Below are 24547 nucleotides of genomic sequence, written 5' to 3'. Positions count from 1 at the left end.
GATTCTAATGAAAATAGAAAATCTTAAAATAATAAAATATCATAATTGACTATAATTAAAATAGAAAGTCCTAAAATAATAAAATTCTAAAATCTTAAAATTCATAAAATAACGTCCTACATCAAAATACTTGTTTGGTGTAACTTATTTAATGATCATAAGTGTTTTTTTAATTCCGTAAGTTCTTATCAAACTTTTTAGCATTATTTTTTTTAAATAGAGCTTAAGAAGATTAAATAAGTTAATTTTTTTGCCCCTACTAACAAATTCTCAAATTTTGGGCTTTTGAAAGTAAAGGTGGAATTTTTTTTAAATGTTAAAATATCTAAAGCATCTTTTATTTTTTTTATAATCTTATTTCATTCTTTTCATAACAAAACTTTAAAAAAATTTCCTATTAAAGTAATTTTGTAATTTTTAATAAAAACTCTCAATGACAACCAAGCAACTAAATTTTTTTGGATAAAGGCTCTAATTATAAAAATTCTACTAACAAAAGTTCTACTTAAATAAGTTATATTTGAAAAATTATACTGAACAGAACTTAAAAATTAAATTTTGACTCTGTTCATACCTATACCTTCTAAATAAATACTACTTAGGTTCCTTGTAAATTTTTAATACCGGATGCGCTGTTGAAACCATTAATAACAAAGAAGAATAATAATTTTTTTATCCAAAATCTCTCAAATTAGTTCTAGTTAATTTATCTGTTAAAATATGATATTTGCTTTTCGAGAATGTATTTATTTGATCAATGTTTTAATATCAGAAATTAGAGGAAATTTTATTGAAGATCACAACTGTAATTAAAAAAAATAATGATAATTCTAAAAGGCATAAAAAGTGTTCCCTTCCTGCCAAAGATTAATGAGTTATGAATATCCCTAGATATCGGTAAAATCAAAATCTGAACAAAATAAATAAACATATAAATAAAGCTCGAAGCTGGGTGACACTTAAATAAATATGGAAGATTACGTTGGATAATCAATTCATAAAGTTGAGTGATTAATCTGGGCCAAAATAATTAATATTATGGATCTATCTAGCTCGATCACGTTAACTTAGGCCTGGTTAAATAAATATTAGAATATGTTAAAAAAACAACTGAAAATCACTATTCTAATTACCAGGGAAGTTTATCAGCTGTTAGAGAAAACTCCATGCAGATTTTAACAACCAATGTTTTAATTTGGTTTGGTTTACGTCCTAAACTTGAAAAAAAGCAAGTATTAATAAACACTTTACGTAATCAAAAGCTTACGCTTTCGGTCATATCTTTGAATATTAATTTTTCTACGAAACCTCAAACGTTGAATATTGAAAGTTCTAAAGCAATTTTTTTTTTTTTTTTTGTAAATCATCCGGTGTCCCGCGACCATATTGGGCCTCAACTAATCCGGATTCGAGGTGTAGTAACAGTTAAAGCTTTTTACCCCTCCCAAATAGTGTGTTTAATGGAGATCGAACCCGAAAGCTCTTCCCACAAACTCAGCCTGCGCTGCCAACTGAGCCACAACCATTTGGTTCTAAAGCAAAAATTTGAGCGGCTGCAATGTGTGAGGATCAGACCAGATTTGGAAATAATAGATTCTTGATTCTTTTATATTTGTTTAATAGCTTAAACATTGCTGAGAAGATTTGGAAATAATAGATTTTTTATTCTTTTATATTTGTTTAATAGCTTAAACATTGCAGAAACAATTTTATTTTTGTTCTTAAGAATTTTTTTGAGTGATTTTCAAACAGTTTTCTTTAACCAGATAACCAAGTTTAAATGTTAATCTAAATTTTCACTTTTCGTAAATTTGTGCATTCCAGACAAAGACCCACTTATAGTTTTTCCTTTTTTTTCTTTTCCTCATATAGTCGCTTGGGTCTCTAAAAAAAATACTTAGGTATTTGGGCATTTGGCCTTGTGCTTTGATTAGTATAGATAACTTGGTATTATAGAGTATGCAATTTCACTTGATTAAAAAATAGTGATGATTATATTGAAAGGAATAGTATTATTACTATTTTATTCAAGAAACTGTTTACTTAAATATAGCAGCTGCTAAGTTATATATAGCGTAATTTGCATCAACCCAAAAATGATTACTGAATAATAAAAAATTAGTAGCATATAAAATAAGACGGAGATTATGAATAATTACTTTTGAGTTTATTGTAAATTATGTATGATGTAACTTAATAAGACCCGGCAAATATATGTAACTGATCCACGTCAAATTTATCATATGAACACTTGAAGTGCAAAAAGAAAAAAATGTGACATCGCAAAAGCTTCAGCCTTCACCAATGCCCACGTGAAAATTACAGTCAAATGCTTCCAACGTAATCTCATGACTGCTAAAGTTATACAAAAAGAAAGAGGGATTCAAAAAAAGCTTTACAAATTGGAAAAAATCCAACTCGGTTTAGCGGAAAACGTTGCCTTAAACATTGTGTTAAATTAGTAATTAATTTTCATTAATCTTGGAACTTTCCATGTGAATTTCAAGTTTCTTCTAGAAAAGAAATATTCAATTAAAAGTTTCAAGAAAGCGTGATGGTCATCCTTCTCCTTTTCAAGCCCAAGCCCCAAAGGACTCCCACTTAATTAATATGACGTCATTATTTCCAAACTTTTTTTTTTAATTTATAAAGAAGGACCAATTCCAAACTTAATAAAACAAGTCAATTTTTTCAAAACTCGAATACTATCAAATAAAAATGATAAATTGCTTGAAAATCACTGACAAAATTCTTAAGCACACTTCAACTTAAAATACAGTTCTAATAAGATACATCTCCTTTGAGCCAATTAATTAAAGGTGGAGGAAGAGGAAAAATCCTCCAAGAACATGCCTCTCTTTGTCTTTTTTTTTTTTTTCACCTTTTTCCTTCTCTTTCTATTTAATTATTTAATTTCTATAATGGTTACCAATTACTGGGACATTGGGACTTAAGCATCAATTTCTCCCGAATACTGACATAAGTGGAACATCAACATAGATGTTCTCACGTAAGGCACGAACAATTTTATATTTTGGATCATAAAATTAAGAATGTGAAAGATTACTTTTATATAACTAGAAATGCTCAGATTCAAATTTCCACACTTTAAGAAATACAATGTTTGTTTATGTTTCTACAGACTTTTGTTTTGTTTTCCTTTTTTTTTTGTGAAGTCTAGTTATTTTTAAATTTTGACTTGCTAGTTTTAATATGAAATTTTACAATGTGACATACTCTATGTATAAACACAATCTTTTAAAAGATTACAAAAAAAAAAAAAAAAAACATTCTCAATAAGCAGAAAGTCAAAAACTACAAACTTGCATTGGTGGTTATTTGAACAGAGAGTGGAATATAATTATTAGGAGTTTTGACAAAGTTGTATTTGAAATTAAGTTTTATATTTTTATGGAATACTATTATATATTACTTTAGTAAAAAATTAATAATGTTTTAATTTTTTATTTGAGTTGTATTAAGGATTGGAATATCTAATCAAATGGGCTAAACCCAAACACATACATCATATGTTCAGTATAACATTATTGTATGTGGACATACATACAAGCAAAACTTCTATTAGGAGTGGACAAAAAACCTGGTGCTCAACAAAAAACTGAATTGAACTAGTGATTAGTTCAAAAATTAATAAAAACCGGTCGATTCATTAAAAAAAAAAAAAACTCAAAAACTGAAAAATTCACCAAATACAAAGAAATTAATTAAAAAAGCAACCAAATCGAACCGGAAATCAAACTAATTTGGTTTGGTTGGGTTTGATTCATAAATTAACTAAAAATCGTTCAATTCAGTTTGATGCGAAACCAAACCAAACCAACCCAACTACTATGGGTCAATTCAAAAAAATATGAAAACTCAATGGCAGAATTGCAAGTTTTTGTCCACTTGTTTGAATTTGAAACTTCGAACTGCTTTGTTTGAATCCGCGTTTGAAGTCAGCTCTTCGGATACGGCATAGGCACAGTCAACTCGAAAAGTGTCAGATTAAGAAATAAGTTATAAATCATTGATTTTGTACACATTTAATCCGATTCCGTACCACAAGTTTTTGAATTTCTTCATTTTAAAAATTAATTAAAGCACGTACAGCATAAGTTGAGAAAACTAAAACATTTTGTGGGTTACTGTACATATGCAATGGTTGATTGGTCGTCACAAACTCTTCAGAAATATTTAAGAAATTCTATCTTTATTTTTATGATTTTTTTAAGAGAGGGGGTGTGTGTATTCTCAAGTGCAGGTGCACTCACTTTTTTTTAATACATTCATGCTGTTAAACTTTGTAATTTAATAGAGTCAATTTTCTATGTATTATAAAATTATGCGGCTTAATAATGTGTCTGCGCTAACTCTATTAAATCATCAAGGACTTTCAATATGTTAATGTTAAATTTGTTCTTAGAGATTGTAATGCTCATGCCCATTCTTTAGCGAAATTCGCTTTAGAGAAAGATACTTATGTCGTCTAGGAAAACTCATTTCCAGTAGACATACAGATTGTATTAGACAGTATTGTTCTTGTTTGAATGAAATGTTTACTTTCTTTAAAAAAAAAATCTTACGGTTTAATAATATATTCGCATTAGAAAAATAGGACGCTTGCATAAGAGTCTTCGTAGTGTACACACACATACACACACAAGTTATTAACTAACAGGGTAGTTAAGAATGACTTCTATCTTTAAGGATTTGATTGAGTGACTTTTAAATAATTTTTTAGATGTATAATAACAATTTAGTGTTTGATTTGAGCTTCACGCAATCCCTATATTTTTTTGAAATATAAATAAAAAGAATAATAGTGGTGATTAGTAGGGGTGGAGCTCGAAGTTCAATTATATGAGGGCCAAATTAAAACATTTTAAAATTGACTGTATGGTTTTTTTTTTCTTTTTTTTTCAATTTTATAGGCTCTAGCATATAAAAGTTTTATTTTCATAGTGTAAAAGTTCTTTCCCATTTAAAAAAAATATAAAATAAAATTTGAATAAGACAAAGACTATAAAACATCAACCAAAAAGTAGGCTCAATAAAAGAAAGAGAAAAGAATATGCTGAAAATAAATTAATAATTGTATAGGTACAACTTGTTATTAAAATTAATGTTTGTGGGATCATATGACTTAAGTGACATTTTTCCAATAAAATTAAAAATTGTGAGACGATGTCCAATCTTGCAGGCGCGAAAATGAAGATTTACACCTAAAACTTATGATATTATCCTATTTTATTTAGAAATTCATTGTATCTATAAAAATCTGCGGGTACCAGAGCACCCCTCTATGCGAATGAGGCTTTCCCTCTGATGCGAATGAGGCCCCTCCCTGTGGCTAGAGAAAGTAAAGTAGAGAAACAGAAACATCTGACATTTATTTAATGCATTATTATTTATTGTCACAGTCTTGATTAAGATTAGGGATGGCAAGGGCACTGGCCGCAGCGAGTTTGTCATTATTAAATTTGAACTCGTACAAAATTTAAATTATTAAATACATCCATAACTCGTAGTAGGTTTTAATTTTTTAAAGAAAATTCACCCACAGCGGGTTTTGACAATTACCAAATCCGCAATAGTACTCGACAGATTTTTTGCGGGTTTTCGCATTTAAAATCACAAAGGTTTGATATATAAATTTATAATAATAACCTCAAATTTCATATAACATACTCAATTTTATATTTAAACAATGTAAATGAAAAATTAAAATTTCAACATCAATCCAACACAAATTCTCAAATTTAAGTATAAATTACACAAATTTATTTAAAAAATACAAACTAGTATCTAAAAATAACAATTACATTTCATATTATCATTTAAAATAAGCTCCAAGAGAGAAAATATTCATTTCATTCACCATCATAAGCACCCATCCAACACGATGCGTACAATAATAATTAAGATTAATATTTTCAAATACTAATTCGAAGAAAAAAGTTATAATAATAAAATAATTCATGTATTAAGTTAAAGAAAAATAGTACATACAAAATTATAATAGGTATATAATAATCCATGAATTAAGTTGGGTGTAGGGTGTTGGCTCACTATCACAAGCTCACGGCCGAAGAAGAAAAGAGTGATTAAATGAAGACAGAGATGAGAGATGTTCAGATGGGTGTGCGGCTAAGTCAAATGGGAAATGCTTTTAGTTTTCTTTAGGTCATGACTTTAGAACGGGAGATGGGCCACGTACACACATACACAACTTTGGGCCTTTGGCTATTTGGTAATTTGAATAATTACATTATTTTCTTTATATATTTTTAGATTAAAATTAAATTAAAAATATTTAGAAAAAATATTGCGGGTTTGGTGGATATCCATGCGGGTATTCACCGAATATAAGGTTAATACCAAACTCACCCGCATTCATGTGCGGGTTTCAGTTTATAATACTAAACCCGCCCACAACGGATAAAATTACCCGCAGCGGGCGGGTTTTGGTGGGCGAGTTTGGACGGGTTTGTGAGTTTACGGGTACAATTACCATCCCTAATTAAGATATGTGAAACACCGTGCGAGTTGATAGAAAATTAAGTACTAGTTCAAGTTGACTATGAAGCAAACTCGTAATACCAGCAAATTAATATACTTTAAATTTAACCGGGCACGTTGACCTTTATTAGATCCTTAACTACACAATACTATGCTTTAACTCTTGATTTGCATTGCAAACTGTGCAATTGGTAGACAATCCAATTCCAATGCGTAGGCCAACAGTGATAAATAAATTAATTCTAATGCTATTTTTCTGTGGTCTATGAATAGCCTCGTATAAATAATTAAACTTCTCCGTTTCTTGAATGAAACAGCAAACGTATATCTAAGCTACCTTAAACTTCTGTTAGATTTAATAAATGAATTTGATTCTTATTCATAAAATCCTAAGAATCAGTTTAAATTAAGAAATTGTTTTAAACAAATCAATCATCATCATCATTATTTTCTTGAGATCATCATGTTTAATTCAAATTTGTTTTCGAATTGTTTCTAACCAAAAAATCATAAAATAATGATTAATTTGGTGCCATATCATTTTGTGCTTTTTTTAAAATTTTTTTTATAATTTAGTCTTAAAAAAACACAATCTCTTCCCTACTATGTGAGTGCGATTCGAATTTCAAACATTTTATTTAGCCTCAAACACGTATCATTTTGTAGTTTTATAGGTATATAGCTATATTTAACAGAAATTTTGGTCCAAATTTCTACCAACCAAAATGATTCCAATTAATTAATCTTTCTGTTACACATTATTTCTATATTTGGTCTCATTCCATCTCATTGGCTTTAAAAATTTTATAAATACGTACAAGTTGCAATCAGTATTTTATAAAAAAAAATGAGTATAAAATGCTAATAATTACAAAATGCATTTGGCTAGATGTGTCACCTTGGAGGTCTACTCTCTTGTCACCCTTGAAAGGTCAACACAATTCTTGTTTCCTTATATTGTTTCCTCTCAAATCTTTTCACGCGCAAAATTCAACTCCTATAATTGTTATCATCTTTACTTACAAGCTCTCATAATATTGCAACTCAAATTGGATACACGTTTTCACCTAAATGATGAGAAGCTGATTGATTAATTTCTCCAGCAAAAAATCAAAACATGTTTCTTCATAATTGTCTTGTTTTTCTTTCACTTATTGCTGCCTTTGGTCTGATAATAAGTCTTGCTTTTGGAGCCACCTTGCCTCAAAGTGAAGGTACGTACGTATTCTGTTTAAGCTTTATTTAAATCTAGCTATCGGTTTAAGCTTTTGGGTCCAGCAGAGATTAACTAAATTGAAAGATAAATACTTTATATATGTTACCCATTTTTGGTTGTGGCGCAGTGGAAGCTCTAAAAGACATAGCCAAAACCCTAGGCAAGAGGAACTGGAACTTCAGTGTAGATCCATGCAGTGGAAAAGAAGGATGGGCCGATCAAAATCCTGTCAAAGGATTTGAAAATGCTGTCACCTGCAACTGCTCCTTCTCAAATGGCACTATTTGCCATGTTGTCAGCATGTATGCTTCTCTCTTTCTTTAATATACACAAGCATCCGCATCTTTTTATCATCTGAACTGAGAAAAAAAAAAAGATAAGAAAATACGAACTCTTATTTGATGCTCTAAAAGATACAAACATTGTATTGGAGTGTATGTTATGCTTTTTATTTTCATTTTTTATTTAGATCCAGACATCTGCCCTCGATGATTGGCGGTTCACTAAAATATCATGGGATTGATATATCTCAAAATGTTTTGAATTATTTTCTTGTCGAAACTTCTCTGAAAGTTTTATAGTTCTCTCCATATATAATTAAACATGTCTCTCAAAAAAACTTAATTTCTATCCTCAACAGCACAGTTATAAGATAATAAAGTAATTTTAGTATTTAAGATAGCAATGCAAATTGGAGTATTAAACTGCAAGTGTTGTAGTAAGATGAAGAAGTGAGACTACATGCGTGGCCTAGTTTCCAACTTACTTTTTAAATTCTTGAGTTTGACTCAAGGAACCATAAAAGAGACCTAGCTAGAGTTTGAAATAATTGATAGGGCTAAACCTTAAAAAAATGTTTAGTTAAAATTTTTGAAAAAAATACAATAGTAAGTATTTGGTAATTTTGTTATTAAATTCTAAATAAAATAAATTTTACTAAATTTTAAAAGTAAAGAATATTTATTATCTACTCTTCATTGACAAGATGTTTCTTACTCACTATGAGTAACTAAAAAACCATTTTAATATTTTCTAGATATTAAATAAGAATTTTAGCGAATATAGAGACACTAAAGCACTAATAGTTATTTATAATTTATATCACTATATTTTCATAAGGGCAAAACTATGTTGCAACAATGGTATGGTATGGTATTACAGTTGCAACCAACCATTAGATCTATAGTTATACAGTTGCATTAGCAAGATCCAATAGCTGAAAGCAACAGTGGTACCGTACCACTGTTGCAACATAGCTGGACCCTTTTCATAAACTAAAAATTTAGGGTTTTAAAGAAATTCTGCAGGCTATCCTAGTCTACTAGATCAATGACTTTGTATAATAAATGGTTAGATTCCCTCTTGATCTGAATTTGTCTCAAGTAAAATTTATGTGTTTGATTAATGGTGAGTTGATGAAGAATATAAAAGTAGTTAAATCCTAGTCTACTAGATCAATGACTTTGTATAATAAATGGTTAGATTCCCTCTTGATCTGAATTTGTCTCAAGTAAAATTTATGTGTTTGATTAATGGTGAGTTGATGAAGAATATAAAAGTAGTTAAATCTCAACCATATACTATTATTAATGAATGTGCATCAAGCTCTAAAATGTTCAGATAATAAGAAAATTCTATTTCATAACAATTTATTTACATTCACAATTAAAATTTTTGCAAATGAACAACTAGAATTCAATTAGCTATACTAATAGACAACTATACACTATTATTAATGAACATGCGTCATAACATCTTTAAAAAATCTGAAAAACTCAGCTAAAAATAAATAAATATAACTATATATATATATCATAATAATTTTTTTACATTCACATAAAAAAAATTGTAAATGGACAACTAGAATTCAATTTGCAGTACGACACTAATATGGGCATAAATCATCATCTTTTAAATATTAGAATTACATTAATCCAGTTAACGCTGCATGTAAGCATGTTGACGCTGACATATGGGCTTAGCTATAGGACCTTTTTTGGGCCTCATACATTTTGGCAAATTTTTTTAGAGTAGAACTATTGGCACCCCTTCAAATACCTCTTAAAGCCCCTTTAATTATTTTATAATTTTAATCTTTATTAAAATTACATAATAAGACAATTTCTAATTAAACCTCACTCAAAAGTCAAATAATTTTTTTTTTTTGTAAAATCTAATATTTTAGAAATTAAAAAGGTTGCTTTTTTATCTAATTTTCGGGTAAGAAATTTACTACCGATATCTACAATAGAGAAAATGAAAATCTATTATTTTTTCTTTTAAATGTAAGAGATTCCATTGTTGAAATGAGGTTTAATAATAAAAATTAAAGAATGGGGTTTATAAAATAAGTTTTAATTAAGGGTATTTTTGTTATTGATGGAGGTGTTAAAAGAATTATAGAATTTTTTAAAACATTTTAATGGGGTTAATTAAGAAAAGGGGTGTTAAGAGATATTTAGAGGGGTGCCAATAGTCCCACTCATTTTTTTATTATTAGTTTATTACCGCCCAAAATAAGATGATTTCAATTTTATATTTGTTTGTTTACTTGTTACTTTCTTTGTTTATTTATTCGCTTTTGAAAATACAATAATAAAATCACAAATTCTCTCTCAAAGGACAGAGTTCTCAAGGCCCAGAATCTCCCAGGAGTTCTCCCACCAGAAATGGCCAGGCTCCCGTTCCTCCAAGAAATGTAATAAGTACTTTCCCATATTCCAAATTTGCCCCTCACCATCTCCTAAATTACCCATTGGACAGTCTCCAATTGATTTTATTAATTATAACGAACTTAACCGTATGAGTATGAACAGTGATCTCACTCGCAACTATCTTAATGGCACTCTCCCTCTTGAATGGGCCTCCCTGCCACTTGTCAACATGTATGCTCTCTTTTCACCCCCTTTAATCCGTCATTCATATATGAAAATTCTCATTTTTATTTCAGAAAATGCGGATTTGCACATGATTGCTAGCAAACATCGCTGAATTATATTTAAAGCAGCTTTTTTAATGTTATATACAAGTAGAAAATAACTCATTAGTTGAGAAGTGATGGATATGTTCTAACTTCATTCTAAAAGTTGAGGGATTGAGTCTCTTATTTTGCCAAATATTTAGTTGTAAATTTGATTTTCTGGGCCCAAATATCAAAGTGTTTGATTTCATCATGGAGCCGATTTAAGAAGTTTCAATAGACTTCTAATGGTAAATGTAATATCCTACATGGCTAGTAAGTAGGTTTCTGAATTAGTTTATGAGTCATCGGTTTTTCTAACTAAATAGAGACATTATGGATTGTAAAGCCTAGCAACAAAACTGTGACAAGTTGTGTATCAAAAACAAAAAATGTCAACTTGGTTGTTACTCACTACTCAATGGGTAGATGGATATGTTACTTTGGTTCTATTTGATTTCCATTAATTATGTAACATTTAATATCGTTAGCAAGAGAACAGTAATTATTGATATAATTTTGTCCCAGTTCATTTTCAATGACTCTCACGAGGACAGTAAGTGTATGTAACATCCAATATTGTTAGTGAAAGAGTTTTTAAACTAATTTATAAGTCACAGGCTCTTTTAGGTAAGTGTATGTAACATCTAATATCGTTAGTGAAAAAAATTTTAAACTAATTTATGAGTCACAGGGTCTTTTAATTAAGTAGACTCATTTTAAGTTATAAAGTCGATTACAAAATGGTGACCGGTTGAATGCCCAAAATGGACGTTATCATTAACTTCTAATGATAAATTATAATGTAACTAAAAACAAAAAGTAAAAGAAAAATCATGTACAAATACGCATGCAAATGTCTGTATGAAAATTGAGAGGTTGTTGTAGAGGATGAATGTTAACTTCATGTTCATTTTCAATTGAATCCATCCTCAAGTTACCTCTTTTTTCTTTTTTTTTTTCAAATGAAAGTAACATATATATGGTTATTGGTTATTGTTTCAGCTCCCTTCTTGTAAACCGGCTAACAGGTCCAATCCCAAGAGCTTTTGCAAACATTTCAACTCTGACCAGTTTGTGAGTTTTTATTATCCCAATCTTTCTTACTCTTCTTCAATTGTAGAAAATTCTTGTTTTTAGTGATCTTATTTTTATATGATCAATGTGTAGAGCCATCGAATACAATCACTTCTCAGGAGTCTTGCCTCCGGAGCTGGGGAATCTACCCAGACTCGAAAGAATGTAAGACACTTCATATGAATTTATAAATATTTGCATCTTATATAAACCAATTACTCAAATAATTTTAATTACGTTGCCTATGTTTAATTTGTTTCTGTTAATTCTTATTATAGACTTCTTGGCTCAAACAATTTCACTGGGGAGTTGCCTGAAACATTTGCTATGTTGGTCACTCTCAAGGACTTGTATGCTTCTGATTTTTCTCACTCTTTTAAGTTCCTACGTAATAAATTCAAGTTAATTATTCATGGCATCATTTTTTTAACTTTTTATTTGTTTTTTTTTTTAATTCCTTGATGCAGTCGTATTAGTGACAACCACTTCACTGGGAAAATACCCAATTTTATTCAAAACTGGACGTTGCTTGAAAAATTGTGAGAGAGCTTTAATGTTTGTGATATTGATTAATGCAAGTTTTATGTATTATTATAGTGACTAATTAAAATATAAATTGTGGACCAACAGAGTCATTCAGGCAAGTGGTTTGGTCGGGCCAATTCCTTCTGGCATTGCTTCTCTATCAAAACTAACTGATCTGTATGTATGATTTTTCATTTCAAATGATTTGTTTTTATTGGTAAATCATGTATAATAATGTATTTGATTCGTGTAAGGCTTGTTGGTTGATTTTCAACATGCAGGAGAATTAGTGACCTGAATGGAACAGAAGCACCTTTCCCACCGCTTGATAAAATGAAGAAGATGAAAACATTGTAAACAAATTGATTCAGCAATACCCAATTCATAGAATTCGTATGCATCTTTAGGAAAGCTGAAAAATGAAAATATTTGGTTGTGTTTACAGGATATTGAGGAGCTGCAACGTCTCTGGGAAGCTACCTGACTATCTTGGGCTAATGACGTCCTTGAAAGTCTTGTTAGTATATCATTTATTTACATAAATTCGGGGGAATGTCGGTTTTATTTTTATTTATTTATGGATTTTGTTGCAGAGATGTCAGCTTTAATAAACTAAATGGAGCAATTCCAAGCACCTTTATGGGTCTATTAGATGTGGATTACATGTAAGTTGTTTATCTTAATTCTCAATTTTCTTCATTTAGCTGCAGGTTGTGTGGCAATTGGCAATTTTCTTTTATAATTTCATTTGCTATTTTCATTAATTTACTTCATATTCTTCATCAAGAGAAAAACATATCTATTGTACTGATTTTACTGTCATTTTTTGTTTAGATATTTAACTGGAAATTTGCTAACCGGAACAATACCTCCTTGGATGCTGCAAAAAGGAGATAGAGTGTAAGCTACTTTTCCACATGTTTTATTAATTTTGCTAAATAATTAAGCTAAAGAATCTGATTTTAATCATTTGTTAAAAAAAAACTTTCGAGTGTTTGCAAGGCATTTTCAAGTGAAGAAAAATTTCATTTCTGGAAACTTGCTAACTGGAACACTAACAAATATGTTTTCCATTTCAGAAGTAATTATTAAACATGCGACAATCATTGCATAATTCATTTTGGGTCGTATTTTGAGATATGATGAACCCCTTTGAAATTTCATTGTGCAGTGATCTTTCATATAACAGCTTCACGGCGGGAAGCTCAGAGACAAGCTGCCAATACCGAAGCGTGTAAGAATAATATCAACTTGAAACTTATAAAAACCCTCATCAGTGGACTATCTACTCTTAAGACAATTTTGACAACTAACTGAACTTTATCCCGTTCTCTGCAGGAACTTGTTTGCAAGCTCGTCTAAAGGCAATAATTCGTAAGTTTATAATTCACTTTAAGAATGCACATTGAACACTTTGTGGTTTTAAGTTTATTGTGCATTGCCTTGATTCATTTTCCTTTATTGTATCAAAATTTAACTGTATGTATTTTGTTTTTATGATGCTAATCTTTGCCACTAAATCTTTGAAGGACTGGAATTGTTTCATGTTTGAGAAGCTTCAGGTGTCCAAAAAGTAAGTCAGAAATGTGAAACATTTTTTTCACAATTCTGGGCACCAATTTCTGAACAAAATACTGGACCAAACTGCAATTTCATAATTTGAAAAAATATGCTATGTTTACTCTGTTACAATTGATTGGCTTTTCATTTATTCGAAAAGTTTTTATTCTCTTCATATTTGTTCACTAGTTACACAAATGTTACTCTCCCAGCTTACTACTCTGTTCATATAAATTGTGGTGGGAAACAAGTGACTGTCAATGGAAACACAACATTCGAAGATGACACAGATGAAGCTGGACCTTCAAGATTTGCCTTTAGGGGATTAAACAATTGGGCATTTAGCAACACTGGTCACTTCTTAGATGATGATCGGCCTGCAGACACTTATATTCAAACAAATACATCTATACTATTAATGAATGATTCCCAGTTATACACAAGAGCTCGCATTTCTCCCATTTCTCTAACATACTATGGATTCTGCCTGGGAAATGGAAACTATACAGTCAACCTTCACTTTGCAGAGATTATGTTCACTAATGACAAAACTTATAGCAGTTTCGGAAGGCGAATATTTGATGTTTACATTCAGGTAATTATTTCACAATACTCCCTCACTATCAACAACAGTTGATTTTGCATCTTTACTTTAAGTGTGGACCTAGTGAATTGTTTCTAGATTTGCCAATGTAGAATTTCAATTTCTGTTTAGGAAGTTAGCTTTTACATAACAGCTTTAGTCCAACAAGCTTTTTACCATATTACATTGCTTGCACGAAAAGTTTTGTTCATATGATGCAATCATCGCAGGGGAAGCTGGTGCTGAAGGATTTCAATATTGAGGATGAAGCTGGTGGCATTGGTAAAGCAATTGTAAAACAATTTCCTGTTGTCGTGATCAACAGTGCCATAGAGATTCGTCTCTATTGGGCTGGCAAAGGGACAACAGGTGTCCCTGTTAGAGGAGTTTATGGTCCTCTCATATCAGCTATTTCTCTTAATCCTGGTAGGTTTAATACCTTTCCGTCTTTGATACTTTTCTATTCTGCTAGTATCATGGCTTTTACAAAAACATCTAAGGTTACGTCTAAAAGAGTTTCTTGTATTATGTGATTTTCAATTCAGTAGTACTCACATTGGAGATGTGTGTAATGTCTATATCTATCTTCAAGCAGATTTCATACCCCCATCAGAAAATGGAAGCAGTAGTTCTATATCAGCTGGCACAGTGGTCGGAATCGTGGCAGCAACAACATTTGTCATAATCCTGCTTGTGGGTATCCTTTGGTGGAAGGGCTGTTTTAGGCCAGAGCATACATTGGAACAAGGTGCTTACAATGATATTGACATTTGCTTACAATCTTTTTGTTCAAATATTTTGATGGAATGTGCAAGTGAAGAAGTCTTGTTTTCTCAGATCATTTTATTTTGCGCAATTTGCATCTAATCCAGTAACTTCTTCCATAGAGCTGAGGGGCGTAGACCTGCATACTGGTTCCTTTACCCTAAGGCAAATTAAAGCTGCCACAAACAACTTTGCTCCTGATAACAAGATTGGGGAAGGCGGTTTTGGCCCTGTTTACAAGGTATAGAGTAATTCATGATAAATAATTTCTTCTGTTTAGTAGCATGTGGTTACTGGTTTTACATCTCTTCAATAAGGTAGTCTGACGGCATTTCTCAAATATGCAGGGCCATATGGCAGATGGCACTGTAGTTGCAGTTAAGCAGCTTTCTTCCAAATCTAAGCAAGGGAATCGAGAATTCGTCAATGAGATTGGCATGATTTCTGCTTTGCAGCACCCCAATCTAGTAAAGCTTCATGGATGTTGCATAGAAGGAAATCAATTATTACTAATATACGAGTACATGGAAAACAACAGCCTTGCTCGAGCTTTGTTTGGTAAATTTCAACTATACATTATTGATTCCACATAAATCAAACATATGTACATGTGGCATTAGATTCTAATTATTCATGTTCTTTCTTGAATGATTTGAAGGTCCTGAGGCGCATCGGTTGAAGTTGGATTGGCCAACAAGGCACAGGATTTGCGTCGGTATAGCTAGAGGATTAGCTTATCTCCACGAAGAGTCAAGGTTAAAGATAGTACACAGAGACATTAAAGCAACCAATGTGCTTCTTGATAAGGACTTAAACCCCAAAATATCCGATTTTGGTTTAGCCAAGCTTGATGAAGAAGATAACACACACATAAGCACTAGAGTTGCCGGAACTTTGTGAGTTAATGCATGCCAATTTCCCATCAATGTTTTTCCATTTTTTCATTTCATATAACATCAATTTAATCATTCCAATTCTTGATTTTACAGTGGATACATGGCACCAGAATATGCAATGCGGGGTTATTTAACTGACAAAGCAGATGTTTATAGTTTTGGAATCGTTGCCCTTGAAATTGTCAGCGGAAGAAGCAATTCTAGTTGCAAGCCAAAGGAGAATATATTTTACCTCCTAGATTGGGTAAATTATATGCTCTGATGTGTATACATATGTGTGTGTGTGTGTGTGTGTGTGTGTATTGTTTGGTTTTCAGTCGTTAAATCTTTCACCAACCAACTTCTTGTTTTTTCACCTCATTTTTCATTAGGCTCTTATATTAAAAGCGCAAGGAAACTTGATGGAACTGGTTGATAAAAGATTGGGTTCAAATTTTGACAAAGAACAAGTGATGGTGATGATCAATGTAGCTCTGCTATGCACTGATGTTTCTTCTACATCTAGGCCATCGATGTCTTCAGTCGTAAGCATGCTCGAAGGGAGGGCGGATGTTCAAGATTTTGTCCCAGATTCAAGTGTAGTCTCAAACATTGATAAGACCAAATCTGAAGCGATAAGGAACTATTACGAATTCAGCGAAGAACAGTCCATGAATGGGTGTCAGACACAAAGTATGTCGATAGACGAACCGTATACAGGTTCTTCTACATCTGCAGCTGATCTCTATCCAATTAACTTGGATTCTGATTATTTGAATAGCAGAGTTTAAGGGGCATATCATATGCTACAATGTTGTTTGTATATTTTCTTTTTAACTCTGTTTCCTTAAAACCCATTTGTATGACCTTGATTATCACTATACTTTATAAGAAAGTTGTTGTTCAAATTTCAAAATGGGATTGTAACAACTAGCAAGCAACAGCCTGTTTGTTGGAATGAAGAGTAAAAATGACTTGATGAGGAAGGAATTAAAGAAATCAAGAAAACAGGAAAATGGAAAAAAGTGCTTTTGGTTGCAAATTGCAAAGAGATAGTTATAAATCATCATCAACAACAACAACAACAACAACAACAATTTGTTATGCTAACAGATTTTAACTTTCTGAAGGCTCATCCTTATCGACTTGTAACCGACTAGACTGATGGATTACAAGTTTCTGAAAGCTTGTCTTGGAAAGCTCAACTACTAGTGGACCCATAAGATGTTCATAATTGATCTTTCAGAAAAATTATTAGGAATCAATTATTTCCCTTTTTCACTAAATTATTTTTCTGATTGAAAATTTTCGAGTTAGGAAATTTCGCACTTCATAAAATGCCACAAAGCTCAACCACTATTTTTGGTAAACTACTTTAGGGTCCCTCTTGTTTGTTGAAAAATAAAATAAAAATTAGAAGTTTTAAAATTTTAACACATAAGTCCAATATATATCTATTATTTACACTTAGAGTATATTTCTATTATTTATATTTGAATGCTAAACCATAGTTGATTATTATCAAATTTTTTACATTTTTATTTGGTCATATTATTATTAATAAATTATATATTTAAATTGCTTATTATCGATTAAATAGATTTTATGTTGTTTTCAAAAAAATAAAAAAGATTTTATGTACTAAAAAGTTTTACAAGTTATTGTCCTTATACTATCATTAATTTTAATAGTCAAATTAGGTCAATTGATCAAAATATAAAAATTTAAAATTATTTTGCTTTTTTTAAAAACCAGAGGGACATTAATTTTTTTTTTTTAAGCAAGAGGGACATTAATGTTAAAAACCAAAGAAACTATATCATTGAAGCAAGTTTTGTGTTAAATCTAACGGGCAGCTCACATGTTGACAAAATGGGGGGCACCATGCACCAGGTGCACGGTAGTTGGACCCGAAGGGACGAACTTTAATTATGAAACTTTTTATAACAGTGAGTATATTTTCTCACCCATCTACAATGTTGTAAAAATTTTCATAATGTTATAAATGATTTACAATAATATTAGGGAAGCATTGATGAATGTCAATATTGATGGGAGTGGGATTAAATTTATCCTTTTAAAAAGGAATTCTTTTCTTTTTCCCCCATATAGTAAACACTAAAAATACCAATTTAAATATATTAATTTATTTTTTATCAGGTAAAATTTCAAAATATTTGTTTTTTTTTTTCCTTTTTAACCCAAAACAAACAAACACACACACACACACACACAAGTAATGCAAATCCCAAACATCCAATTTGATCATCTCCATACAAATAGCATTAGACAAAGCCAAGGAAGTCTAAAAACACAACTTGAAAGGCAACCTTATTCCAAAATATTTTGTTAGGATCCTAAATCTCACATGGACTAAAAATAATAAAATCTAAATAATTATATATAGGGTGAGTCCTACCACACCATAGGTTCAAAAAGAAAATGATTTGATTGCAATTTGCTAATTTTGATTTCGGCCGCCGTTATTTTTGATGCCATGCATTGGAATTTATAGGAAACTAGTTGTAAATAGTCTAATCCGGTCCCATTTTTGTCTTTGAAATACAAACGCTATTGAATTATTTTTCAAAGACAAAATAATCTGATGGATGTTAAAAGTAGAATAATTTCTAAGATTATCAAAATCTTCTTTTTTTTTTAAATTAAAACATCCAAAATTTAATCTCTAACCCATTGTACACTACAATAAAAAAATTTCGAAAATAACTTTGCAAAATGGTATCGTTCAAATCTGGCTTCCAGATAAACGCATGATCCTAAGAAAGTCAATGAGACCCACTATATAAAAGTAGTCCATAACATACGCATTAACCTTTAATTTCTAAATTAATCATTGAATAATTGAAATGTAAGTAGACCTTAATCACAACATTACACCACCCACTTAGGCTCGTTGGTGTCCGTTTGGAAATGAGGTTAGACAGCCGTACTTTTTAAGTTACAACATTAAAGTATTTGGTAAACACTAATTGCTGTATCTTGTAAGTTATATTAATATGATTTTTCACTTGTATAATAAAAAATTTATTATATCTTTAATAATTCTGTCAAAATTATTATTTAAATTTTATATTTACCACATATTATTAATTTTTGTTACATAATTACAACTTTTTTACCGTAATAGCTGTAGCTTAAAAGATACAGCACCTCAATCTCAAACATGGCCTTAACCAATGTCGAGACTTCGAGGGCACTTATTGGAGTCGATCCTCATAAATTTGATGTTTAATTTCCTCCTACAAATATGGTTAGAGGCAAACATATTCCTCAAAATGTTAGTAAAAATAAAAATCTCTAGATCTAAATTATATAATGTTATATATATATATATATATATGAATTTAGACTCTATTACAACAAGCCACCAGCCATTCCAACAAGTCAACAACCATAACTATCAACTACACTTTTTTTTTGTGAAAATTAATTGCTTAAATTGCCTTAATAAGCATGAAATTAATTTGACATAATTCAAATTCGAATACGTTTACATACTGTTAACTATAAATAGTTGTGAATTATGGACCCTAATATTACACGTGGCAAAATCCTAAACTGGCATGCATTAGACTAGTTATGCAACTGCATGTGCACGATCATTGCTCTCCTGAAAATGGGAGGAAAAAACCAAATCCATGCATTAAATTTTCACAACCCAGAATAGAGAAATTTTAAACAAAAAAACAAAAGAGCATCGACATGACCACTGAACTGGCACCACATCTTCTGTCTCTATACGCAGTAGGAGCAGAAGCAGAGAAAAAGCACTTTCAACACGCAAAAGCACTTCTTCTCCTATATAAGAAAAGCAGAACCAGACACACGAGATTATAATCATTTTTTGTTGTTCGGGGGCAAAATGTCTCTCCGGGCTACAAGCACCAGCTTCTCATTATCTGCTTCTGCTTCTCTTATTGCCGTTTTGCTTCTTCAGCTTATTCTTTATTCTCACCAAACAAATGCTGCGAGTTACTGTAATATGTTCACCGGGAGGTGGGTTCCTGATCAGTCGTATCCCCTCTATGATTCTGCCAAGTGTCCCTTCATTGAACATGAATTCAACTGCAAGAAGAACGGCCGGCCGGATCTTGCTTACACCAAATATCGATGGCAGCCGCGGGATTGTAATTTAAAAAAGTAAGTTTCTTTTTCTAATTAACCTTTTCATTATTATTTTGTGTAACTTTTTTTTTTGGTTTTCGTTTTTCCTTTTAACAAAAAGGTGGTGTTGGTGTTTTATAATCATCTATCTTATCACCATAAAACGAAAAGAGGGGCTTTTTAATTATCGTTTTTACCATCGGGAAAATATTATGTTAAAATTTAAAAAAGTGATAATACATGAAAAAGAATTTTTGTGATAAACTTGGAGTTTATTTAATTTTATAAATATTTTTTCTTTCATAATTTGTAATTAATCTTGTAGTATGTTAAGATTGGCTTCTTTAATGGATTGATAGGTAATTGTGATTTTTGAAGGATAATTAAAAAAAAAAAACACCTTATGAAAATTGTCGGTTCCTTTACGATATTTATTTTTTTAATTGGTTACATATTGATATTATAAAAGAAAGTCTACTGAAAATCTAAATAATTATAATACAAGTCCAAAAAACATATATATGTTTGGGTCCATTTTTTTAAATTTTATTTTCTAAATTACTTTTTTTATTTTGATTTTTACGGCCCTCCACTGACGCACACGCTATCAGAACTTTAGTGGCTAGATCAACTGAATAGCCTTTCTTTTCTTTCTTTTTTTTCTTTTTTTTTTTATTGGTGTTTAGAAAATTGTCACATTTCTAGAAATACACATTGTGCACGAGACATCGTGGCATCATGTGAGGTTGGAATTGTTCCGAAATTTTCAATAACATACACATCTAGCGCGTGGCCAATTAGAGGCAAAAAGAATGTTTTGACTTTAGATTTTAGAAGGATAAATTTTAAATTATCCTTTTTGTGAATTAATAATTTTTATATTATTTCTCTCACTTTTTTAAGATGTTAGGTTATTTTTATTTTTATTTAAAAGATAAGATAGACTGATAAAATGAATTATAATTTAAAAAATAAATAAATTAAAAATAATTAATTCAAGAGGATAATCCGATATTATCTACTGTAGAAACAACAATTTCGCTAAAACACTCGACCGCGGTGGCGTGTACTCCACGCTCTCTAAAACCGCGTGGGAAATCATGTAAAACATTTTTTTTTTTTGGCTTTTTGCTTTTTACTTTTATCATTTTGGTTGCTTTGAATTTTTTTATTTTTATTTCATCAACATTTGACAGAGATTCTCTGCTAGGTTGTGGCATGCCATAGGGGAATTAAAACAGTAATTCAGTGCCGTCATGTTCACGGGTCTTGCAATGGGATGCTTTTGTTTACTTATTTAAATTGATGTTTTTCCATTATTGCGTCCATACTTGCAATGAATTTTTTTTGGCATTTTAAAATAAATAAATGTGTTTTTAGTGTTATAGGGAGACTCAATTAGAATGAAAATAATTTTTTTTTCTTGAAATTATGAATCCAATTACTCCATAATATAATTAAATTAATTTAACAGGTGGCTTAATGGGTTTGATTAAATTGAGAATCTATGACATGCTTAAAATTTAATCCTAGTCCCTATCATAATACCACTCAAGTTCCACCCCATTTTGGATTTATTAACTTTATTCTCCATACCTTGTGCCCACCGTAAAATGCAATTCCTCTATCATTTTTATTTATTTAGTCAGACTTTCTTAAATTTCTCAAAGCACGTGAAGAGAAATTTTTATTTTTATTTTATTTTTATGAATGTATTTTTTTTTTTAAAAAATGAGAATATGAAATACTTGATATTAATTTAGCTATTCTTGATTTGAGTTTTATCTATATTTCCTAACTTTTGTTCTTCCTTGTTAATAATGTGCAAGAGAAAGAATATTTGAGAATTAAGCTAGTATCCTAATTAAGCTTTTGCATGCAGATTTAATGGGGTGAGATTCTTGGAAAAATTCAGAGGGAAGAGCATAATGTTTGTGGGAGATTCTTTAAGCAGAAATCAATGGCAGTCATTGACTTGCATGCTTCACTCTTCAGTCCCCTATGCTAAGTACAATCTTACAAGAGTTGATGATGTCTCCATATTCACATTCACAGTAAGTCTTCTCAAAATACCCAATTTTCTTTTTTCAATATATAAATTCATATAGTTTTTCAATTTTCATAATATTTCGTTACCTTTCTAATGTTAAATCAAAATGCTAATGAAAAAAAAGAAGCCAAAACATTAGGGGAAATGTCAATTTCCCTTACTCGTATCATTTTCCAAGCTCAAGAATCAAAATGTATATATTGATTACAGGATTATAGAGTGAAGGTGATGCTTGATCGCAATGTTTACTTGGTGGATACTGTGAGGGAAAGAATTGGTAGGGTTTTGAAATTAGACTCAATTCAAGGTGGTAAGCTCTGGAAAGGAATCAATATGCTCATCTTCAACACTTGGCATTGGTGGAACCGCAGAGGACCCACTCAGCCGTATGTTCAATTAAAATAATATTTTCTTATAATTAATATGAGAAGTTTTTTTTTTTATAATTATTTTACTTAATATGAGAATTATTGCGGCATTATTTATTTGCATGTGGTGATATAATTTCAGATGGGATTTTATAAAAATTGGAAATAAAACTCTAAAAGACATGGATCGCATGATTGCTTTCGAGAAGGCACTAACAACGTGGGGACATTGGGTGGATGCAAATATCAATACTTCAAAATCCATGGTCTTTTTCCAAGGGATTTCTCCTTCTCATTACAAGTAAGTTTCCAAATATATAGTTGCTACTTTCCCATTATTACTTTTATGGCTTCTAATTAATATCATTTTTCGATTCCATGCTAATTTAAGTAGCATTGAGTTTTTAAATATTTTGTATTTCACTTGGCACAAAATCATATGATTAGAATAATATTCAGATTTGATAGCGAACGTAAATAAGATAATAGTTGTTTGATGTTGACATTTAAATACCCAATGAAATAGTTCGCGCAAATAGAAAAACATTGACTAGATATATGCTAGATAAAATCAATCATTATCAAATGCGTGACAGTCGTTTATCAGTAACATGTCATTTTAAGTACAAATTTTATAAGTTTAGCATTACTCCTAATTGACATTAGTATTAACATATATTAATTAATATATTAGTAAAAGCTATTAGGAGGTGAATGAATTACAATTATTTAGTTAAAATTTCTATATCATAAATCCTCAAATATGTATATTCACACACACCTAATTTGGGTCATTGAATTTTGATAAATACTAGTGGCACGGGGTGGCATGAACCGAGTGCAAAGAGCTGTATCCGGCAGAGAGAACCGGTGTTCGGATCAACATATCCGGGAGGCCTGCCGCCGGCGGTGGGGGTGCTGAAGAAAGCGCTAAGAAAGATTAAAAAACCAGTGAAGTTACTAGACATAACAAATCTCTCACTGCTGCGTAAAGATGGGCATCCTTCGATCTACGGCCTTGGCGGACCCACAGGAATGGACTGTAGCCATTGGTGCCTTGCTGGTGTTCCAGATACCTGGAACGAGATTCTTTACAATATGATTCTTTGATCATTATTCATTTTATTATTACTATTATATTGGTTAATTTAGTTAAAGATTAAATCTGGGGTAATTTGCTCAAGAATAAAGCTTGTTTGAGCTACATCCTCCTGATTTTTTATACCAAAATATTAACTCTGTAATAAAACAATTTTTATTATTTTTTAATAGACGATTGAATGACTCTATCATTGGGGTGCGGCTAGTAATACAGAAGGTAATTTTGTTGTAAATAATAACAATAATAATGGTCCGACCAATATTCTTTGTCCTCATTGTTAAAGTCAAGTCTCCTCATATGGTTGTCAGAATATGATTTAGTTTAATTTAAGAATAAACTTCTTCATTCTTCTTTAATTGGAGCAGATTTTTGGACTAGTGCTTTAGATTAACACATTAATATAGGTCTTCATTCATTCTTCTTCAAGCCTTATTCAACTTCTGTAGTTGATAAAGTCACTACATGCTGAAGGCTTGCATTCGAGTTGATGGTACGATTACAAAGAGTAAAGATGTACCCTCTCTTAAGAAGCTTCTTCCATCAAGTTCTTCATCATAATCTCAATCCACATATCCCACCAAACTCCAATCTTGGTACCTATCACCTCGATATATCAAATTATAGTTGGATATGCTCTTACGTGTCTCAGAATCCATTCAATTGTTTTCTAGTGCTCTTTCCAGGTCTTGCAGTGTATCTGCTTACAACAGTAGTCGCTTGAGAAATTAATGTCAAACCTTGCAAGCACTGTTGCAAACATTAAGGGTCCGTTTGGTATGTAACTTGAAATGTACAACATTAAAGTGTTTGGTAAACACTA

General features: G+C 30.8%; 2 protein-coding genes across 2 annotated transcripts; both read left to right on the top strand.

Annotated features, from left to right (window-relative positions):
* Window positions 1–7625: 7625 nt before the first annotated feature.
* LOC18049496 (probable leucine-rich repeat receptor-like serine/threonine-protein kinase At3g14840) lies at window positions 7626–16954 on the top strand. The gene is made up of 24 exons (XM_006442305.2): window positions 7626–7736; window positions 7866–8040; window positions 10365–10436; window positions 10555–10623; window positions 11703–11774; window positions 11868–11939; window positions 12053–12124; window positions 12242–12313; window positions 12405–12476; window positions 12581–12652; window positions 12745–12816; window positions 12893–12964; window positions 13134–13199; window positions 13471–13533; window positions 13638–13673; window positions 13829–13872; window positions 14072–14454; window positions 14673–14868; window positions 15038–15190; window positions 15330–15448; window positions 15555–15765; window positions 15866–16103; window positions 16197–16347; window positions 16475–16954. The coding sequence occupies exons 1-24, from the start codon at window positions 7640–7642 to the stop codon at window positions 16871–16873; spliced, it is 3048 nt and encodes a 1015-aa protein (XP_006442368.2). The 5' UTR covers window positions 7626–7639; the 3' UTR covers window positions 16874–16954.
* Window positions 16955–19831: 2877 nt separating this feature from the next.
* Window positions 19832–23914, top strand: LOC18049495 (protein trichome birefringence-like 41). Its single transcript, XM_006442304.2, has 5 exons — window positions 19832–20243; window positions 22090–22261; window positions 22468–22643; window positions 22768–22926; window positions 23441–23914. The coding sequence occupies exons 1-5, from the start codon at window positions 19966–19968 to the stop codon at window positions 23733–23735; spliced, it is 1080 nt and encodes a 359-aa protein (XP_006442367.1). The 5' UTR covers window positions 19832–19965; the 3' UTR covers window positions 23736–23914.
* Window positions 23915–24547: the final 633 nt, after the last annotated feature.

The sequence above is a fragment of the Citrus clementina genome, unplaced genomic scaffold (assembly GCF_000493195.1).
Source record: "Citrus clementina cultivar Clemenules unplaced genomic scaffold, Citrus_clementina_v1.0 scaffold_3, whole genome shotgun sequence".
In the NCBI taxonomy this organism is placed as follows: Eukaryota; Viridiplantae; Streptophyta; class Magnoliopsida; order Sapindales; family Rutaceae; genus Citrus; species Citrus x clementina.
Note: the sequence above shows the minus strand (reverse complement) of the source record. Positions and strands in the feature narration are given on the sequence as shown.